Source organism: Strix aluco, chromosome 8, assembly GCF_031877795.1.
Source record: "Strix aluco isolate bStrAlu1 chromosome 8, bStrAlu1.hap1, whole genome shotgun sequence".
NCBI classification, from domain to species: Eukaryota; Metazoa; Chordata; class Aves; order Strigiformes; family Strigidae; genus Strix; species Strix aluco.
The window spans coordinates 22,192,449-22,209,737 of NC_133938.1; the positions used below are offsets into that span (position 1 = coordinate 22,192,449).

Here is a 17,289-nt window from a genome sequence, read left to right on the forward strand (position 1 = left end):
TCTTCTATTATGAGTAAGAAGACAGGCAGATTAAGGAAAGCAACTTGACTTCTAACATTGCTCCTCACTTCCCCAGAACAGTGCAAATATGGGATGCGCTCACATACTTGGGCTGGAGGCATGGGCAGCTGCTGCTTTCAGATTCTCCCTTGTAAAGCCCAGATCAGGGAGTGAGCATAAACAAGGGAAATAAAATGGTGGAAAGGAAGAGAGTAGGAGAAAAAGAGACTGAAAGAGAGAGAACCCAGCAACATGAGATAAAAATTGGGCAGGGCAAATGATTGTAAAGATGGGACTGGTATGAGGCTTCAAAGCTGCAGATTTGCCAGTAAGCACCAATGGTGAATAAGAAGGGGTCTACCAAGCAAAGCTGAGAATAAGGATCACGCACCTGAGAAGCTATTGTTTTTTCTCAGAAATAACCACCTTCTCTCAGATTTTTACCACTTTCAATTGACCCATAGCCAGAACTGCAATTAAGCTTCAATATATTTTATAAAAAATAGTACTCAGTTTACTTTCACATAAGTGAAGAGATACAATTGCACAATGGTGGTTACAATGGTAGAAATACATACTGTCGATAAAATGTTTGCAAGATATTTAAAAACATACTGTACAGCACCACATCTGAAATTGGGTGATGGCAAAATGAATCATATTCCATGTCCAAGTAAATTAAATTCCTAAATCTTTCTTTTGGAATAAATAAAAAATACAATGTGCGATACGTGTCTGAAACTACCAAAATGTTTCCTGAAGTTGAGCAATAGATTAAAACCAAAAATGAGGTAAAAAAAGACATTCATGCATTTAAGCCACCATTAGTCTCTGACTCTAAAATAAGGCAGATCATAATCTTCTAAAAACTGTCTTTAGCCACTTAAATCCTCTTTAGTGCTTTTCAAGACAAGGTCTTGACAGACCTTGTAGAATCATGAGTTAAGATGCTTTTATTTCCAACAGGTCATTTTTGACAGGCTCAGCCATATTTGAAATGCATTATATGGTAGAAAATGTTGCTTTTCCTTAATGAAAAAAGAAATGTAAATTAAAAGGAATTGAAAGAGATGGATGCTTTTAGAGTTTATCACAAATGACACTGCTTTGAGGGAAGGAGGTGAAGGAAAGGGAAGGGAAAGAAAATTATGTGTCATCTTCAGTTTTAATGACATGGAAAAGGGTAACGTTAAACAGGACTTGATGTCCGTTATTCCAGGCATAGAGAGCTCTATCTCTTGCATTGTAGTCAAGCATGGATATGTGAAAATACTGATTATGGAAAGGAATGTCTGTATACTCGTAAGTGGAAGTTTTTGTGGAATAAGAATAGTAGACCTTGGCTCCTGTTAAGTGAGAGTTAGTAACATACAAGGTGCCACAGATCATGAAGGATTCTCCAGCACTTCTCTTTGGGTAGCCTGTGCTCCAGCTCTTCAGCACCTCCAGTGTATCCTGGTTTAGCTGGCTGATGACAATGTTGCCTGCATTCTGGTTGGTGGCATACACAGCCCATAGCCCAATTTCATCTGCCATCAGGTCAATATCAGAAAAGCCACCCCAGGTATAAGGGTAGACATTGTGAAAGCCAGCATACTCAAGGCTACGCTGTGCAAGCACCCGCCCAGTGTCAAAGCTGTATTTGATGATGATGTTGCTCTGATACTTGTTGAAATAGAGGGAGCCATTGTAGACAACGTGGTTGGTTCCTGCCCATTTGAATGGAAGGTTGTATGTCCTTGATTCAGCCCCACTGACAAAGTCTGCAATTGATTTATATTCACGGACAATTTTATTGTTAGTGTAACTATCCATGTACCAGACCTGGAAAGAAAACAAAGATTGGGAGTAAACACTTGGAACACAATCTGTGGTACATGATCATGATATGGCATGATGGATGCATTGCAGAAGAAGAAGGAAAAAAAGTTTTAGGTATGCAGCAGGCCGTCAAAGTATTGTCCACATTCCTGTTTACAAAAGCATGAGGAACTCTTGAATTTCTGAATCAAAACTTACCAACACAGGTGAACTCTCAAGACGACTGTTGCTAACTACAGTGTCTGCATTTTCAGAGAAATTTAATTTTGGATCATTCAGTGTTTGGGTCTCTGATATATGGGGCTTGCTTAAATATATTCCCAGAGACTAATAATCAAAGAGAGAGATGAGAAATGGCATGTGAGCTAAACTTGGATTTATGCTTAGAAATAAATTTGGTTGAATTTTTTTCAGCTGAACCTCTAATCAGTGAAAAATAGTCTATTCTTAGTAAACAAACCAAATACAATAGCAATGAAACCAGTAAAGTTTAGGAACCATTTTTTTCCCTTAAAACAAAAGAAAAGAAAATCAATACTTTTTCTTTAATGTTCTGTATGCCAACTTCCCCATTTTTCTTTCATGCATTTTGCCTTTTCTCCTTTTAGTTTGTCAGAGGATAGATCAAATCCTGACTAATAAAAGAACAGAATAATTTCTGGAGATATTTTCTGTGCCTGTTTCAAAACTGGCATTAACAAAATATCTGTATAAATGCCAGTTCAGCTCCTCATCTTCCTACTGGTCGAGATGCTGTGAGGGATATGATTTGTTTTAACTTGCTGGCACACAGGTAGCATTTGTGTTGCTTTAAGAGGGTGGCAGAGGGGGAACGTGGAGGCTGGCTGGGGAGGCGGCTGCAGGGTGTGTGGGGAGAGGGCACAGTGAGGAGCAGGTGCTGGTGGAGACAAGGGCCCATGGGGATGGTTCTGGAGCAGCCACTGGTGCTCTGAGGTGGCTGAGGAAACTTCCTCAGGACAAGATGGGGCTGAGCAGAGCTTGCTGTTCTCCTAAAGATAATCAGGATTCCCAGGGTCAGTGGTAAACCTACATAGACACAGCAGGCATGGGAGAGCTGCACACAAATCTTTAGTTATTACCATTTGTATGTTGTCTTATCTATTGCATTCTTTTTTCTGTATTCAAAAATTTAACCTTGTGGATCTCACAGAAATGAAACCTAGTGTTTTTACTTCAAAAGCCCTTTGATGGAGAGAGTACCTCCTCAAAGCTGTGGCCAGTTTGAGATCCTATTGCAGATCCAAATAATTATGTAACTTGGATCTGAGGTGGCAAATGGTCTGAATACAGCTTCTATGGGGCCTAATCCTGCAAATTTTTACTGTGCTGCATTATGGGTTATGCTCTTGGGTAAAAGTGTTGATGTTTGTGTTTTATTACTTGGGTTCTTAAAGATCCAAGCTCAATTAAATATGGTAGGTAGAAAAAAATTGTGTAGTTGGTTCAGATAGGTGTATGTCATCCCTGAAACAGTTGAAGGAAGCAGCACAAAGGTGCTTAGGTAACTTCTGTCTTTGGATATTTTTGCACCAACACTGTTGCTTTATCTCTGAAGATGTTTAACAGTGAAAATGATGGAAGTAGAAGAAACATGCTTGCAAGTGTAACCTCCTAGGGGGAAAATATCTTGTTGAAGATTAAAATAAACCAAGTAAAACTCCAGAAGGGCACAAAGTATTCAGTGCCTTAACATACTCGATTATTTTTCTCTGATGCTAATGGATCTGTCATCCAGGCTCCAAATCGGGTTCCGGATATCTTGACTGTAATGGGGCCTGTAATTTTCATCAATTTGCCACATGCTGAAATTAGAAAAACAAATGCATTAATGCAAATAATTACACAACTCTCCTTGACATCAGTCAGAGTACAAGACCAATTGCTCTAAACTAAATAGTGGCTCGAGGGGATTCAGGCTTATGTTGAAGATGGATTGTCATCTTCACCATATGAACTTTTCCATATTGAGCAGTAATATAAGTATGTAAAAATATACAAATAAAAATTTATTTGTCTATATTTTTGTTTTTATATATTTTAATGCACAGTTACATTTTCTGGGCATAAAGAAAAATACAACCTAGTAAAATATCATCTGAGTTAAAGTGAGTAACAGTTAATAATAAATGAAAAGAAGACATAACCCCCCTCACTTTTGCCTTCAGAAAGTTCAGTGCAAGGCTAGGATTGATGGATGTTTCAGTTTTCCATTGACCAGGGTAACAAAGAGGTTAAGGCAGACAGGAAAAAATGAGCTTGTACACAAAACGTATAGCTGTAAACAAATGCCTGTGTCTGACTGCCCTCTGGTTACACACATGTAGCTGTTCCAGTACTAGGGGTCTGTCTGAAGTTGAGAGCAAATATGAGAATTATTCAGCAACCTTGGCTGTATCAGTTAGCTTCTAATCCATTAGGCTGTCTCATATTAGACTGTCTGGGAGGAAATAATGAGAGTCGATATGATCTTGGGTGCTGACCTTCCTAACAATTCAAAAATCTATATTTTAGGGGACATTAATAACATAGCTATTAGCAACAAGCCCCTGGTGGAATTCATATATTTACCAAGAGGCTTACTATCACACAAAGGTTTGAGGTGAGCAGGTGAAGTAGCACATTTTTGAAGAAAATATGTTCCATAAGAATGTAAAAAGAAGTAACATATTTAATTCATTTTTTTAATTTAAAAATAAGTGTTTCTCCATGATACACGGTTTTGCTGTGTTGTATAGCCCTATCTATCCAGGAAATGTGGAAAACAAACTGCATCTGGTGTTGAGCATGTATTTATTCAGTTCAAAAGAGAAGGTCACATCAAGCCGGGATTTTCTGCTTTATGTAACTGGCAAGGAATGTATTGTGCAAGCCTATTTCAGTCAATTAGAAGGGGGTTAATGTTGTGGTGACAACTCAGAGGCTGCTCGCGGGGATTTTGTTCACAGCCAGGGAAGTGGGGTGTAATGAAAAGAAGATAATTGTGTACATGCTGAGACCTCAATGAGCAGGGTAGGCTGTGTCTGTTTTCTGGGTCAATTCAAAGACATTATTATTTACATATCTCAATCTATGTATCTTACAATGTTTTGAAGATATTTTGGAATTTCCCATTTTAAAGGATATTATAGGTTTTCTACAGTTGGTTATCATAGTACATAATTTTTTATTCTGGAATTTCTTGTATATAGGCTGCTAGTATTGTGTTCTACAGCAATGAACTGCTATTAGCTTGGAAATTAGAGGACTATATCCCATCAAGGTGAAGGCTTCTATTTATAGGTGGTATGTTAGTAAATAGTCTCAAAAATGGGCACAAGGTAAACTCAAACCTTCAGAGGGGTTTAATTTGGAATAAAATTATCAGAAACCCAATAATGAGTAGAACAAAATCAGGAAAAAATTAATTACTCCTGAATTTGTAGTTTTTAATTTGGAGTTTTAGAATTAAAATACAATGAATGTATGAGTTAAAAGGTATACTAATTGGTGCCTTTAAAATACAGTATTGAAACTAGTAGGAAAACGTAAGCAAAGAATTTGGAATTCTGAAACTGTTTTTTCTATTTAAAAAAATATCTAGGAAGCTAAATGTGGAATCAAAAATGAGCTGTGAAATTTCACTTCTGAACGGACAAAACTTAAAGAAGAACCCATGGCAGAGACGTGGGGGTGCTCACAGAACCCACCTTCTGCACAGGGCTGGGTGTTGGGGCAGGCATGGGAGTGTGCACAGCATGAGTTGAATTTGCAGAACCGTCTGCTGGCACGATGGCTTCTGCCGAGGCGAGGAGAGCCGCTGCCCCACCAGGTACCCTGAGCAGGCAGCGCTCAGCCAGTGGGGTCAGAGTACGGGGCAGCGGGCCGGGTCCCACAGCCAGGGCAGGTATGTGTGAACTCACGCGCCTTCTCAGTGGTGTGTGTGGTAGCGGATTGTGGGGAGCAGCATGGGCATGCATCAAGCTCGAGGCCCCACATCTCCAGCAGAAGAGGTGTAAAAGCAGGGAGTATGCTTGTAGCCCATGCCAGCTGTTGGGGGGGTGTGCGCACTAACTCCATGGCTGTTTGTGCATGTGGTGTGCTGTGTGTGACTGGAGCTTTTTGATTCTAGCTAGAGAAAGGTGTTCAGAAATTTGTAGGTTGATGAATGTTTCTTAAGTGTGTAGTACTGTGGTTCATCTCTTGTATTACTTGTATTGATCCCAAATGTATAGTTCACTGATTGCCAGTTAATTACATGTTGTTAATAATTAATAAACCTCTTCAGTCTTGATTTGGTTTAAACTATATGAACTGAGCCACTTTCCCATGACAGGAGTCAGATGCTTTTAGAGAATGATATTTCAAAATGTATTGAGATACAATGTGAAAAAAGAGATGACATTGTACTTCAGCCACTAAATGATCAGCAGTTTGAGACAGGGTATATTTATGTGATTAGATTTTTATTCCCAGATAGCATGTAGTGATCAAGAAAAGAAGACTTGTTAGGAGAGTTGCTATATAGCTGAGGGGCAGCTGACTGGAAAAGTGACAAAGCTTCTCTTTTCAGCATAACAAAACAGAGCATCTTGCAAGAGTCATGAGGATTTTTTTTTTCTCCTGCCCTGTAGTATGTCCCATCTTTTTTTTGTCCTTGTTTATTAAACAGAGACCCATAAATCTGCCTATTTGTGATGTAATTTGATGGAACTTGTATTTAAAACTGAGGAGTAATACTCAAGTAATTTTTCCACATACAGCAAGCCATTCCCACTGTAGTGATAATTCATATCCCATCAGCAGGTTTCTCTGTGAACCTCAGCAGTACCTGAGGTCTGTTGGGCTACTTGCTGACAGTGTGGGCAGTCAGAAGGAAACAGCAGAGCTGTCAGGGACCACCTCTGTCTTGTCATCACAGCCTCCTTATAGCTGGGAGAACCTTAGGCACAGGAACTTAATATATGAAGTCTCCACTAAAATTCTAGTCATATAAGTCTAGTTACCCTCATATTGCAGACAGCCTTTTTATAAAATTATTAACATGATTTTAAAAATGGGGAAATATTGTTTGCCCTTGCCTACCCTTACCCCAACTGCAGATTGTCTCAGAATCTCACTCTTCTGTTAATTTGAAAAATGTTTATGGCCAAGTACATGGGTGTCATCTCTCTTTTCTTTTGAGTAGTCAAAACTCAAACCTTTGCTTCCAGATACATGTGGACTGGAACCCCTTATCAGTAAGTCCTCTTAGTTCAGAAAGAACTGCTTGAAAGAACGGGACAAGGCCCCAAAGCAAGTCTTGGCTAAATGGTCAACTTGATAAATCAGCTCATGCTGTTCTGAACTGTTGCACAAGTAACTTTCATAGAAGTAAATTGTCCCAAGTATTCCACAAATCAACTGGCTTGCTAACTGAACCTGTTGTTGACTGATGCAGGGAAATGTGAGACTAGGAAAAAGTAATTGAGGCCAAATTGTCCTCCCCTTCTCATGGAAATCCCTCTGAAATTCAGATCACAAACCTTCTGTCAAATCTTCAGACAGCCCTCTAATGCAGTATTGCTTCCGATATTTGTTCAGAAGTTAAAAGAATCAAGTGAATGCAATTAAGAAAACAGTAAAAGTAATTCCTCCTTCTTCAAGAGAAAGGTATCGTTGTTTTGTCTAGTTCTGTCTGTTGGAGCCCTGCCTTCAAATGTGTCTACCCATACATTACAGCTGACCTATGAAAATTGGCAGAATTGGGATCGTTTATGTTTTGTTCATTATAAAGTAGCAAGTGTGCTGTCTGTGTTGAAGTATATATTGACTTACTCATACAATTACATAATTTATTCCAGATGAATATCACAGCATTTTGATGACGTTACTACAATGTGCAGTTTATCAATCTGTTTAACACTGAAATAATTAGCAATACTGACTTGATAAAGATAAATTCCCTTATAACTTCCCCAAGCCTGATCCTGCATTTGATACAGAAGTTAAATGAATGACAACTCTTGAAAGAGTAAAGCTCAATATAACGTTTAGCAGTTCACTGACAAAGCGAGGCGAGTTTTCTGTGTGGTTGTAAGCACTTCCAACTTTGCATTCAGTGCAAGAAATTTTCCTCACTCCTCCACCAGAATTGGAAACAGCTTCTTCTTGTCTGCTTAAGTGTAAAATGTGTTGATCTGATCCCAGCCTATATTCTTAGCTGCAGAATGAACCTTATCATTGTTTGTGTGGCTATATTAAAACTGATCTCGCATGCTGAGGTTTCTTGCTAGGGAATTGTGATACTAATATACTGAAAGGCAGGATCATTTACTTAACACTGTTGTGGCATGGCAAGTCTGGGAGTCTGAAATTAAAAAAATTCCACTTAGTTTCCAGTTGAGACTTTTCTTTAGCTCGTTTTGTATGTAGAGAAATAGAACATAGACAAATGTCATGTTGAAATAGGAAACACTTCTGGGCTATGAATTTTCCATAGCAGTGAGGGGGCTGAGAATTAAAACTGGCCTGTGCATTTTTATTAACATGGCCAACAACTCCATTTTTTTTCCTTTTCTTCTTTTTTTACTGGCAGAAGGGGGGGACATATGAGGATGTGGAAATAACTCTTGTGATGGTGGAAAAGGTTTTTTTACTGACTGAAAAGTTTTGGTTTATAGTAAACCTCTGCTCTTTAATTCCCTGATGGGAGAAGGACCAGATGCTAGTGAGAAGGTAGGTGAAATACATCCCCATACTAGCAAATGTCAGGAAGTTCAGGAACACTAAGAAAAAAGAGAAAAAGTGATATTTCTAGGCATTTTTTCCACCACTAAGAGGTTCATATGGGGTTACACAGAAAGAGTGGGATTTTTAGAAGCACTCAGTCTCTTTCCCTTTTCTTTGAAAGAAGCAGGCTGCCTACATTAGAAAATCCCAACCATAACTGATTGTAGTAATTGGAAAATCAAACCTCTGTTTATCCATCCTCAGTTGAACTGTACAAGGAACATAGCATCATGCAGAATCTGGATCTTTATGGCTTGATTCATCTCTTGTAACAGTTTTGTACTGTGGACTCCAGTGAGTCTGTGGTTTCCTGTATTTATTTATATTAAGGAAGAAGCTGACCATGAAGTAAAGTAACCATTAAAAAAGAAAGTAGATGTAGTACCCCTGTAGACTGGGAAAGTCTATGGGGCAGAACGCATCTGGAAAGCTGCTCCAGAGTGAGCAAATACCAGGAGAGAAGGTTGTGATAGACCAATTGGATGGGAGCTATTTTGAAGATAGCTAGGAATACGTTATTGATAGTCCCAGTCTCTGTGATGCAGATGAATATTGGTAGCTGCTATATATACCAAGTGAGTGTATGATTTATAGAAGGATTTGCAAGGGAAATAAAATCAAAACATTCTCTTGAATTGTTCATTAGCATCATTATTCTATTTATTGTAAGTAACAAACAGGGGAAAAATAAAGTATTTTTTCAGCGGTTACACAACTGACTTCCAAGTGTTTTACTACTTGCATTTTTCTGCTTATGGTCAAATTTGTTGTAACATTGTAATGTGAGGGAATGAAGAATTAGTTCTTACTTAATGGGTGTATGTCTGTTGTGCTGCATAATACAAATCCAGGAAGCAGTACAGCAATTGAGCTTGCTGAGAGGAAGCCTCTGGATTCTTCTGCATGTGTGCAATGACTTGCTGTGTAATCTTTGGGAAAGTAATCTATCCTCCTGGGCTGCTTGTTCCTTCATCTACAAAATGGGGATAACAGTATGTGTATCTATTGCACAGTTTTGTACTAAATGATATTTGTAAAGTTCTTAAAATCCCAAAGGGAGGGATGCTTTGGAAGTGCAAGTATCACTGTAATCAATAAAGTAATCTTATGCCTGCACTAATACCTCTTCTGCCACTGATGTAATAGCATTTTTTTGGATACATAGAATATTCTGCTTTTGAATTTCTAACCAAAAATGTTACTTTAAAATATTTAGATTCTACATTATATTCAGATGTAGCTATAAGTGAATCCAATGTGTATCTAATTATTTCTTCATACTACATAAGCAACATTTGACAGAGTATTGGCTTCTATGAATGCTACCTATATAACTTTTTTCAAATTTCATAAACACCTTATGACAAGAATAGGAGGGTCCTAAGCATACTGTGCAACCTGCATTCTCTTATAAATGCACCTGCCTTACATGATTGCCAGCAAAGGACCCATATGTGCATAAGTGTCTGTGAATTTGTGGTGTGTGCAATCATACGCACTCTGTTCCTACATGTTTAATCGCATGCACCCTTTTAAAGTTCTGTGGACAAATTTCTCAGCAGCTTCAGCCTGAATTTTCTCTTATTCCACAGAGAAGGAGCAAGTTTCAGTCATCACAATTGCTGTGGTAATCATTAAACCTTGGTGAAAGTAAGACAACTGCTTACTCTATGTTAATGAGTGTTGAAAGTGTTGCCAGTGCAGATGGAAGATCCCTTTTAAGTGGCCAGGACAATATAAATAATGCATTATATTGCTGAAGAACACCTGCTAGGGAGAAGAATGGAAAATAGCTATTACACACGCTGGTTAGATAATTATATTGTGAAATGCAACAAAATCTGTGAAGATTCAAGCCAGATTCTATGGCACATTGGGGCCAGTCTGCCTTCTGCTGCCATAGGCTTCTGGCTATCAGATTGGCATGGACAGTCACAGCTGGATCATCTCCAGCGTGGTGAATGTGGCTGGGGAGAAGATGTAGGCATTGCTGATTTGAAGACACGGTACCAGCTTTCAGGAGTTACTTACAGTAAGCCTAACTGAAGCTGTTTTTACTTTAAAAGGCACACAGGGGTAGGCCAGAAATACAGCTAGTCCATTAGTAGGTGAGCATAAAAGTCAATTAAGCATGTAAGAGCAGGGAGTAATGCCAATAAGGATGAATAAATCTGTATTAGAGCTTGAGAAGGCCAAACCCCTTTTAATAATGGATGTGCTTAATAATCTATTCCATACAAAACTTTTCTCTCTATTGTTAATATACATAACTTGAATAAGTTTTTTTTTACATTAGTACATCAAGAGAAATAGAACGTGTGGCAGGAATTCAGGATAGACAGGAGGGAAAATGTGGGTGAAAAATAGGGAAATAAACCCTGTGAATACACACAGTCATTCTGATGTATAAAATGTATCTTACACAGTAGTCACTTCACTAATCAATGTTTCAAAAATATGCTGTAAAAGCAAAGAAAAACAAGATACTCATTAAAGATAAGTTGATGATCTTCTAGTGTCTAATAAACTTACTGGAACGCTATCAGAAAATACTGTCTATTTATATGAATTTTCTTGCTTGCTGTGGTTTTGTAATGCAGCCATTTTCTCCTGCCTGCCTCCTGTCAATGCAATAACGTGCTATTATGTGTGTGTACTGAGGGGAAAATAGGATCATAAGAAATTTCTGTTTGAAGAAGTCTTTCATGTATTTTAGCCCATCATCACTGTGTTATTTCTAGTGTAAACTAAAGAAATGGAAAATAAATAATTTAAGAGGCTAACCTAACCTAGATTTTTCTCATTTCATTGCCTCACAAAAATAAAGAGGCACTGCTTATCAAGTTAATAACATACTTCATGTCATGTGTAACATTTAAAAGTAAACATCTCACACTTGATAACTGAGATACCAATCACAGGAGTGAAACTTGGAATTTCTAGTTTATTCGTGTTCAGTGGTAACTTACAAAGCACTTATTTCTCATAGAGGGGCCGGATTGTTTGGTGTAGCAATCCAGATTGCAATAGTGATCCATTCAGGAGTCTTCAGAATGCATGGGTAGGCTGCGGAGGGGGGACACTGCATTGTGATTGTAAAGCAGGTAGGTACTAATTATCCCTCTTTGGGTAATGAAAGTTAAGGCTGACACTTGATAATGATACTTTAGACTTTTAGTTTTGGTAGCTGATACTGAACTAGCACTGATTTTCAGAGATGCTCAACATTTGACTTTTTCTAACTAAAGCCAGCATGTGAGCAACCAAGATGGAGGCTGCCTGATGTAAATGTAGTGCAGTGCTCACAACGGATTGTTGCTGTGCTTCCTAGGAAAATCATGCTTTGTTCACTTAAATTAGGTGTAATGCTCAATTATGTTGTATTGCAAATTTAGAGTGACACATCTCTCAACGCTAATATTAGAGGTCTAAAGACTGTACAGTCTGAGTGGCCTCTCGGATGTCATAACAAGATGACAGGGTTGTGATGCGGACATCTCAAAACTGATTGTAGTCTACTTCCCACTGAATTTTTTTTCACAGTGACATCCCAAAGATGACCCAAATAGCAATGCCTATCTCAGCTTTTTTGAAAGAATATTTGTAGCTCTCCAGCCAGTTGTAATTCTCTTAGATTTTAACGTTGCTGTCTGTTATAATTTTCCATCTTAATTCCTTCTGTATACAGTAGGGCAGATCATTATATAAGATACACTGGTGCAAACTTAAAATGATATGACTGACCTTAGGTTGAATTACTCTTGACTTTTATTAGGGTAGCACAGATCAGAATATAATGCAGTCTTTCATCAAACAACAAAAAAAGAAAACTTCATCTTTCTATAGGGACACAACTAAAAATATACAGCTGAGGGACCAAATTTGCCACAAAATTGTTAACTTACTGAGCTTTTTCATGCAGTCTCGAAGCCTGGTTTCTAAACTAAGTACACGCTGGTGTAGTTCCTCATAGTCATAAGCACCAATTTCTTCCTGAATCCCAGTGAGGACAGTAGACAGATTCCTAATTTCCTCCTTGAACTGGGTGATTAATTTGGCATCGGTTTTGTATTGTTCCAGAACTGGGATCAGTGGCAGGAGCTCATCCATCTTTTCTTTCAACTCCTGTTAAAGGCAATCAGATGTGAGTTAGAGCAGTTTAACGGAGTTCAATCCCCTAATTCCCTTTAATGTAGTATTTATGCCTGATTATTAAAATGACTTAAAAATGATTATTGATTTTAGTTACAGATCTATTATTAGTGTATTGTGAAAGTCTTGGAAACCTCAGACTTAAGGGTAGTAAGCAACAGATAAAATGCATGAAAGGATAGTTTTTCTACTGGAAGTACACAATTACCTTCAAGTGATCTGAATCAAACCTGTTGAAGGTCTGACTTTCCATCCAGAGGATATAAACCCCTTCTAAGTGTGTCTTTCTTGAGAGAAGGTGATTGGGCCTGAACACAGTGATGTTCAAGGAGGTCATGCCTGTTTTACAGTACTGTAATAGTAGGTGAGCTGTTAATTTCTATTTCACTCCTTAGAAATACTGATTTCATTTTTTCCCAATGGCTGTTGAACAGGGTTTAGTTCTGTTCCAGCCACAGTGATATATACCTCTTTCTTCTGAAGTAAAAAATCCATGGTTCTTAACTGCACTTTATATTTCTCACCTTGCTGCATCACTAGGTGCCTTTGAACTTCCTCAGTTGACCTCTCTTCTGGATTATCACAAATTGTTTTTTTGTTGTGTGCAGTTGTTGTTATGTTGCCAATCCTATTCTTAAACATTGATTAAATAAAATAAGGCTCCACTTTGGAATCTCAGATTGTCCCTTTCTCAGACTTTTGCTGGGTCTCATACTTCGAGAATTTGTCTCAGTTTGTAACCTATATTGGCTGCTCATCTTTCATTTCTTAATTATTCTTTTAAATGCACTAACCATAGGGGCTTTATTAAATTTAAACTAATTGTTTGAGGTTATTTTTTGTTTAGTTATTATTCTGTAGAAAACCTCAAAGAATCCTTGCAGTCAAAAGGTTTTGCTTTATTGAAAAGCATATAGGGTTGTCCCTGAGGTATCATCTGTATACAGAGATTTGCATATCTTTTTGTAATTTGAGGAAACAGCAAGAGTTCCACAAGCAAATGCCAGAGAGGCATGAGGAGATGCAAGCCTGGACAAAACAAGGCAAAGAATGGAAATGACGATTTGTTAGGTACCAGCATTAGGTGGTAATAGAGATTGGGAACAGATGAGGATGCACAGGGAGAGGCTATTGAAGGGACTAAAAAATCAAGTCCTGAAGAATAGCTGGAGTAGTCAGCAGGGTAAAAGGGATAGCAAAAGAGAACTAAATGGAAGCCCAAGCACAAGAAAGAGGTGCAGAAGCACATGTGGTTGGAGGTTAGCACAGGTGTGTGAAGACACACGCGTACAATTTGTTGCATCACTCGTATTAGAGGATGCAATGAACAGGGTAGAACACTTCCAAAACATGATGATGCCAAATGCATTTTTGCTAAGGAGATGTGAAAGAAGCTGATAGGTACGGTCAGCAATTGAGCTGCTTGAAGATCTACCTCTGAATTTTTGCCTCTCATACATGTTCTAAGACAGCTTGAGAGTTCTGCAGTATCTCTTCATCTCCTAGCTAGTATATCCATATTGTTTTAACAATTGCTTTAATATTGGAATTATTTACTCAAAATAAAGACTTATATGTGTTATTAGGAAGTATATTTTGCACACAGGTCATCTTAATACCTAGAAAACTTCATTTTAAATTATATGCAGATATGTCATTATAAAGGAATTTGTGAGTATTGGGAGTTCTATTGGTTCTATTCTCAAGGGGTCTTCCAATTACATTATAGTAGAAGAATTATTGAAATGGGCAGAAAAAAGTGGAGAGTCTTTTTGTCTACAGTTAAAACTATTTTTGTTTGACTGTTTTTATTAAAAACTTAACTTGAGCCCACTTTATGCCTGTTAAAATGAACAGTTATTTTTTTCCTTGATGACAAGGAGAGTAGGCTTAAGTTTTTGTTACTTCATTTCAAAATTATGAACTGAGGCTTTGGTTCTGTGGGGCAGTGAACTGCCAAAAATCATGGGTAAACCATGATGGAAAAAAATGCAAAGCTTCAAAAACTCAGGAAGATAAAACGTGTTTAAGAGAATTAGTGAAGGTAACTTATTCCTGATTTATGCCAGATGAGGTATCATTTGAGCAAACTGCTGTAACTTTTTGTGGTGATCAGGTATCGTCTGACTGGCATAAATGCTGATTTGACTGAAGTATGACCATATGCTCAAGTGTGATCTGGATCACATTTGTTCTCTTTGGTTCTCATGAACATGGAACCACAGTGTTAGAATATCTCATTTCAGTAAATGATATAAATCTGGTTTTGGTATTTTCATGATAAAATAAATTTTATTGGTTTCTGCTGACACTTCTAGCTTGTTGCTATGATGAGTAGTACAAGAACTAATTTGTATTGCAACACGGATAGGTGGTAGACATATTTTGGCACTTTGTGCCAGCTGATATGAGGGGTTATGCTATATCCAGAATGAGTTTCTTTCTTTGTCTCAGGAAAGATAAAGCACTGAAATTTTAGTAGATAAAGCCAGCAGCATATTGTATCATGTTGACCTTTTAAATTACTCTGTAACTTGATTGGATGGAAATCTGTTTTATACTCCTGGCAAACTGTCAAACTAAAGTTAAGTGACTGGCCAATACAAATATCAAATATTTAGAAGGTTAGAGTACTGCAGAAATATGCGACCTTTGACATCGTGTATCAGACATTCAGATTTTGATATTTTGTTCCCATGGAAAACTATAATGAGAATACAGAACATATAATGGCATTATACAAATGTGGTGGTGTTCTAGCAATGAATGATGAAGGCAAAAAAGGTGGAGACATTTCTTACTACCTGAAAATAAGTGGAAGTATGTGCTCAAACTCTCACCTAAACTAAGAATGATGACATAAAGAATAAAGTTTGGTAGTCAGATCATTAGTGTACTTAATTCCTGATATTATTAAGACCCACTGGATATTCAGTGTCTCTGAAAAAGAAATTAGACCCCTTAGCTATGTAATTGTTTAGATATCTAACCTTAGCACCAATTACAACATTAAGTCCATTTTATGTGAACTTTCATAAACACTTTAAAAATATATATTTGGTTAACACAATGTAATCCTCAGAATGTATTTTCTACATCTTATTTTTCTGTCTTGCAGTCCTGAAATATCAATTTATCAGACTTGATATTTAAAGAACATAAATATGCTCCTGTAACATTTTATCCTTAAGAGTACTTCAGATAGCTTTTTCAGAATACACAATGCTATTTTGTAATCTCTGCAACCCTCCTTCCTCACAAAAAGATTGGCTTGTGTTTTTTATTGTCATTAAAATTCCTTGAAGGTCTTTTTTTAATCATACAAATGTGACTGGGAATGATTGCCCTCCTCCCCATCCCAAATTCAAAATAGCAAACCTTCAGACATGAAATTGGATCTTAATTGTACTGGATAAAAATTACAATAACCTGATTTATTACAGGCTTTATTCCCTTCAACTGCAGTAAATGTCAGGCAACAGTAAAAGTGCACAACTCTCTAGTTGTTTGCTATTAATTCCATTGGATCTCCCCATTTATCACTGGAACTTGAATGAATATAAATTTCTCAGTATGACATGCACATTGATACAGAAAAAACAGGAATCTGTTTATAGTGACATTTCTCTAATGACTTAATAATTAATAGTTACTCCCTATTACAATTAAATTGAACAGAGCAAAAGATTACAATCATAAAGGAAGATTTATTTATGATTTTCTTTTTAATGTTACTCTTGTATGAGCATTTCAAGCTGAGATTTTAGCAGTCCATGCATTGCTGCTTAGTACATTGCTTCCAGCAGGCTTTCAAAGTTATGGTTGAAATAGAACCTACTTGAAAATGCTTTGTCATTAATGTCTTCCGATCATCTTCAATTTGCCGAAACTTGGCCTTGAGCCCTTTCATTTGTGTTTCCATTTTTAAAACATACTGGAAATCCCTCTGAGTCCGTAGATTTAAAACTTCAATAGACTGGGACATATTCTGAACCTGTTAAAGAAGAACAGTCTCTAAATGCACTTTTTGTTACTTTACCTTTTTTCCTGGTTAGGTAGTTAAACATCAGGCAATAAAATGTGCTTATGTCAATGCTTTAGTTGTGAGTCATTTATACCACAGTACAGTTTTAAATTCCATAACTGCATGATAGTCCAAAAATTGGGGAACGGGGACAACAGAGGACTATCTGAAGCCATAAATGATTTGGACTAGGTTCTCTGAGGTAAAGAGAGAGAGATCCTTTCAGCACCATTATCAACGGGCTCAGCGGAGTCTACTTGGACACTTGCAGTAGACGCTGACTGTTCTTCAGGATGTGCTGTATAGCATGCGGGACAGGACTGAGATTTGGAGATGTTGGTTAGTATGAAGAGCATGACTTTCACTGCTAGTAGGCATTTATATAATAGTATAAGGAATTCATGAGATTATCCAGAGATAAGATGGGGTGTGCCATGATCAAATAGGTGTTTGCTCATGATTTTGTAAGTAGATATAAAATTAGAAATTCTATGCAATTGTCTCACTGTTAGAAAACTAAATTT

General features: G+C 37.5%; 1 protein-coding gene across 3 annotated transcripts in view; it reads right to left on the bottom strand.

Annotated features, from left to right (window-relative positions):
- Positions 1-471: 471 nt before the first annotated feature.
- OLFM3 (olfactomedin 3) overlaps positions 472-17,289 on the bottom strand; it is a 66,476-nt gene continuing 49,658 nt past the window's right edge. For all 3 annotated transcript variants that reach the window (XM_074832644.1, XM_074832643.1, XM_074832645.1), the window contains exons 3-6: positions 16,580-16,735; positions 12,495-12,714; positions 3,538-3,644; positions 472-1,824 (exon numbers count right to left, since the gene is read on the bottom strand). In XM_074832644.1, the coding sequence (XP_074688745.1) occupies positions 1,147-1,824; positions 3,538-3,644; positions 12,495-12,714; positions 16,580-16,735 (1,161 nt within the window). In that variant the 3' untranslated portion in view covers positions 472-1,146. The remainder of the gene's footprint in view (positions 1,825-3,537; positions 3,645-12,494; positions 12,715-16,579; positions 16,736-17,289) is intronic.